Source organism: Tarenaya hassleriana, unplaced genomic scaffold, assembly GCF_000463585.1.
Source record: "Tarenaya hassleriana unplaced genomic scaffold, ASM46358v1 Cleome45, whole genome shotgun sequence".
Classification (NCBI taxonomy): domain Eukaryota; kingdom Viridiplantae; phylum Streptophyta; class Magnoliopsida; order Brassicales; family Cleomaceae; genus Tarenaya; species Tarenaya hassleriana.
Window position 1 is genome coordinate 91934 of NW_010967219.1, and position 4635 is coordinate 96568.

Consider the following 4635-nt stretch of genomic DNA (forward strand, 5'->3'; position numbering starts at 1 on the left):
GACAAACTGTTGGGCTATGTACTTAATGTCCAGAAGTTTCCGCAGATTCCAAGAGAATCTAGGTGCAGGTGATGTATCCCAATAGCCTCTAGCCTTGAAAATATTGTGGCGTGTCCATTTAATCCATAGAGAGTCAGATTTGGTTATCAGTAGCCAAACCAGTTTGAGTCGGAAGATCTGATTATAGTCTGCCAAACGACGGATACCAAGCCCGCCTTCTTTTTTAGGTTTACACATGGTCTGCCATGAGACCCTATAGCTGAAGGTAGCCGATTGTGTCGGTTTTCAGAGAAACATTGAGCAAAGCGAGTCAATTTGCCTGATGAAATACCTTGGTAGAAGGAAAATTTGATTCCAAGAGTTAACTAGACCATAGATCACTGATGCAATTAGCTGCAATTTACCTGCATAAGACAACATTTTGGAGGACCAGCTCTGCAGTTTTTGCTTGATGCGGTCTATTAGGGGGTGTAAGTCCTCTTTCATAAGCCTACAGCTGCTCAAGGAAACTCCTAAATATCTCACCGGGAGAGAACCCCTTCTCACATTCAGGTCAGAAGCTATAGACGAGTCATGTTCCACACTAACCCACTGAAGGAAATCTCTGACTTGGCTGGGTTGATGTGTAGCCCCGAGTAGAGACTGAATTTGGAGAGTATGTGTGTTATTCCCTTAATGTTCTACACTGTAAACTTAACGTTATGATTAATGAGATCAACATATGATAACACTATATTTTTATTTTTATTCATAAGGTCATATCTATAGAAGTATATATATGTTAAATTCAAAAGAGTAAAAGAATAGTATTTTTTATATAATGCAAAACCAAAAAATAAAAAAATAAAACAAATAAGTCAAAATAAAAACATAACCTCATAGTCGATGATTTTTTCTTGGAAAAATCTAAAAAAAAAAACACTGAACTTTGCAATTTTGACAAAAAAATACGAACTTTTTATTTTATCAAATAAACATTAAACTTTTTAAATTTGACAAAATAAACACTTAACTCCTCTACGATTGTCAAAATAAACAAAATGAATGACGTGGCCCAATTAGATGCAAACATGTCAGATTATTTTACTTAGTTTTGTTTAGGGAAAATCCAAAAAAAACACTGAACTTTTTAATTTAGACAAAAAAAAACATTGAACTTTATTTTTTATCAAATAAACATTAAACTTTTTAAACGAATCTAAAAAAACACTGAACTTTTTAAGTGATCCAAAAAATACATGAACTTTTCTCCGATTATAAAAAAAAACACTAAATTTTTTTAGTGATCCGAAAAAATACATGAACTTTTTTTGATTGTCAAAAAAACTAAGAAAAATAATCTGACGTGTTTGCATCTGATTGTGCCACATCAGTCATTTTGTTTATTTTGACAATCGTTGAAGAGTTAAGTGTTTATTTTGTCAAACTTAAAAAGTTTAATGTTTATTTGATAAAAAATAAAGTTCAGTGTTTTTTTGTCAAAATTGAAAAGTTCAGTGTTTTTTTGGGATTTTTCCTTTTTTTTTTATAATCAGAAAAAGTTCATATATTTTTTTGGATCACTAAAAAAGTTCAGTGTTTTTTTGATAATCGCAGAAAAATTTATGTATTTTTTAGATTATTTAAAAAGTTCAGTGTTTTCTTATACACCTTTAAAAAGTTTAATGTTTATTTGACAATAACTAAAATTTAATGTTTTTTTTGTTAAAATTGTAAAGTTCAGTATTTTTTTGGGATTTTTCCTTTTTTCTTTATTATATTTTTTTATAAAAAATTTAAAATAAAGTTTCTTTTTAAATAAATTATATAGATGACGACGATTTCTCCGTTTTGTTTTTCCTTTTTTAGCTTTGTTCTCTGTCCGATTGAAATATTAATAAGCCATCGGCACCGTTCATGTCACAAGTATCTCTCGATCCAACGGCTAGGAGTTTTTGTTGACCATACTCTCTCGTGAAACGATCTGCGAAATGCTCCCCCTCCCCCTCAAGCCCTAGCTTTTCGATTCAGTATACTTGCTCGAATTTTATCTTCCTCGAATCCGTCGCGCTATTACTTCGGAGTTTTTCAAAGGTGTGGTTCGACCGACATTTCGATCTATGCGGTCTTAATTTTGCTTCTGTGCTCTCTGTTTTTCCCTTTGAGAATCCGATGATACTGGTCGTGGATCTGTTATTCCCTTTTCTGCGTCGATTTCGTGAAATTGTAGACGTTACTGTTTGTAATTTGGATTTCGCTGGTTTTTAGTGTTTTTTTTTATGTCATCTTCTGCTTCTTTTATGATGTTTGCTTTGTGATGGTTCGCATAAATTGGCAACACATTGCACAATCTGATTTAACGTTTAGAATGTGAGAGCTCTTTGTGGAAGCTGAAGTTGATATCTGCGTAATGGGTTTCGTATGTTTTGGCCGTTTATTGAAACTGGCTCCATTGTCATGTACGCCGAAGGATTTGTACTTAACTTGTTCAAGCTTGTTGTTTTCCTTACATTCAAGAGGACTTTGTAGTTTCAGGATACTTAGTGTTAGTTGGTGTCTTGCAGTGAGATGATTAGTGTATTTAAGTTTGATGTAAATTTAAGTGATCTACTCGGTGTTAAGGATGGTTTTTTGCACTGGAATCGATTCTCCTTGTTTGCGCTTGATTTGCATGATCAAGTTTCTGTTACTATGACTTTGTCAAACTTGGGTGCATAGGTTTAATAAGTTTGTAGTCAGTATATTTTATTCGATTCTGATGATTGCAGATAGGGGAATATGCAGGTTTGATATTTCACATTTTTGGATTCTAGATCAAAATTCATCAAATATGGCTTCTGGAGCATCCGATGGTCAGCCTTCTGCTGCGCTTGAAGCTGGAAGCAATAATTCGCCTGGAGAGGCAACGTCAAAACTCTCTGCTTCTGGGTTATCAACATGGGCCAAAAATTTGCGAGTGACCCAGCCATTTTCTTCCCCACGAAATGACTCCGAGGTTTTAAGTTCTGAGAAGTCAACCTTTGCAAGGTTTACAAGTGGGTTAGGGCTTCGTTTATCTCCTAAATCTCCCCAGTCAGATGAAAGCAATGAAGGGACTTCGAATGCAGCACAGTCTGGTTTCATTGGGACAATTACTAAAGGTTTGGTTGATTCATCGAGGAGTGCTGTGAAGGCTGTACAGGTCAAGGCTCGACATGTTGTATCCCAGAACAAAAGAAGATACCAGGTTCATTTAACGGATAAAGTTATTCATTAGTTTTAGACAGTTTGATTGATTCAGGTTTTATAAACATTTTTCTTTTGATGGGTCCCCTTATTTTACTTCAACTTTAACTCTCTTTTTGTGAATTGAGCTGTTTGTGTTAGGGAGTTCCATTTAGATGCTGCCTTATTTTTCCATATTGTGTTGGCCGTGGTGATTGTTAGCTTGCTAGTCATTTATGTCATTATGTGTATTGATGAACTGGTCATCATTCAGTTTGTTTAATGCTTGTTACTGCAAAACTAATGATGGCATATTTGGGTTTGATGTGACATGGTGTGTTTTTCTTGTGGCATTTGCAAAGACGTAGGGCGTATTTCATAAAATTGTATGTATGAACCTTTTTCTTGGTTTCATTTCTTTTATCAGCCGAAACACTATTCATCTTCAGAAAATCTTTCAGTTGTACATAATCTTGAAAGTTTTAACCTAGAAATTATTTACTTCTTCTGTATTATCATCCGTTGTGGCTTCCCTATCTGATACCTGGTGTTTCTTTCTGTTGAATTTTGGTTCAGGAAGGAGGATTTGATTTGGATTTGACATACATAACAGAGAACGTAATTGCGATGGGGTTCCCTGCTGGTGATATGAGTTCTGGATTTTTTGGATATGTTGAGGTGAGCCGGTAAAATATGCGCACGAATGTTGCTCCTGTATCTGCTTTAAGCGGATCTGACCAATATCCTTTTGAAACTTTAATGCAGGGTTTCTATCGCAACCATATGGAAGAAGTTATTAAGTTTCTTGAAACTCACCACAAGGTAACGCATTGTTAGCACAGAGAGACTCTCCCTTGTTATTAACCATGTAACATGATTTCTACGAGTAATATCCTAATTTCTTTAAATTTTGTATTTTTTGGAAGCCTTTGTTTGATTTGTTAGTAGATGTTTTGCTTGATTCTATATAATATCCTTTAAAGAATAACTGATTCAACTTTTCCTTCTCTTATTTCTTTTAAATTAAGAAACTACTTGTTTGTTAAACATGAACTATGCATACCCATGAGAAATTTCTACCCAAAGTTGAAAGTAACTATCTGCTCCTGACAGATGATCTTGGGATTAGGATTATAGTTAAATGACCTTTCTCTTCAGCTCAAGAAAACAGATTATCTATCGGTATACACATGTATGACCTTTGTTCCATTTTGTTTTATATCTTCGAGAGTATAGTGAAATATTGGAATTGATCTTAATGTGTCAAAATAGAGTTTTTCGTCTGATCATTGTTTATTGGATGTGTTAGGAATTGTGCATCTAAAATTTAGGTAGTAGTTTTTATGACACTGTTTTGGCTTTGCAAATTTGCAATTAGCTTCTACCTCTTGAATTTGGGTTCCTTGCCTTTTTTTTTCTCTTTTCTAATAATTGTTTTCCTTCTGTAGGGAA

General features: G+C 34.2%; 1 protein-coding gene across 4 annotated transcripts in view; it reads left to right on the top strand.

Annotated features, from left to right (window-relative positions):
- Window positions 1-1871: 1871 nt before the first annotated feature.
- The window catches only part of LOC104825365 (phosphatidylinositol 3,4,5-trisphosphate 3-phosphatase and protein-tyrosine-phosphatase PTEN2A), a 6176-nt gene continuing 3412 nt past the window's right edge, over window positions 1872-4635 (top strand). Inside the window, exons 1-4 of one of the 4 annotated variants that reach the window (XM_010557686.2) lie at window positions 1872-2073; window positions 2748-3205; window positions 3760-3861; window positions 3949-4005. In XM_010557686.2, coding sequence (XP_010555988.1) covers window positions 2810-3205; window positions 3760-3861; window positions 3949-4005 — 555 coding nt within the window. In that variant the 5' untranslated portion in view covers window positions 1872-2073; window positions 2748-2809. The remainder of the gene's footprint in view (window positions 2074-2747; window positions 3206-3759; window positions 3862-3948; window positions 4006-4635) is intronic. The other 3 variants (XM_010557687.2, XM_010557685.2, XM_010557688.2) reach the window with 3 other exon arrangements.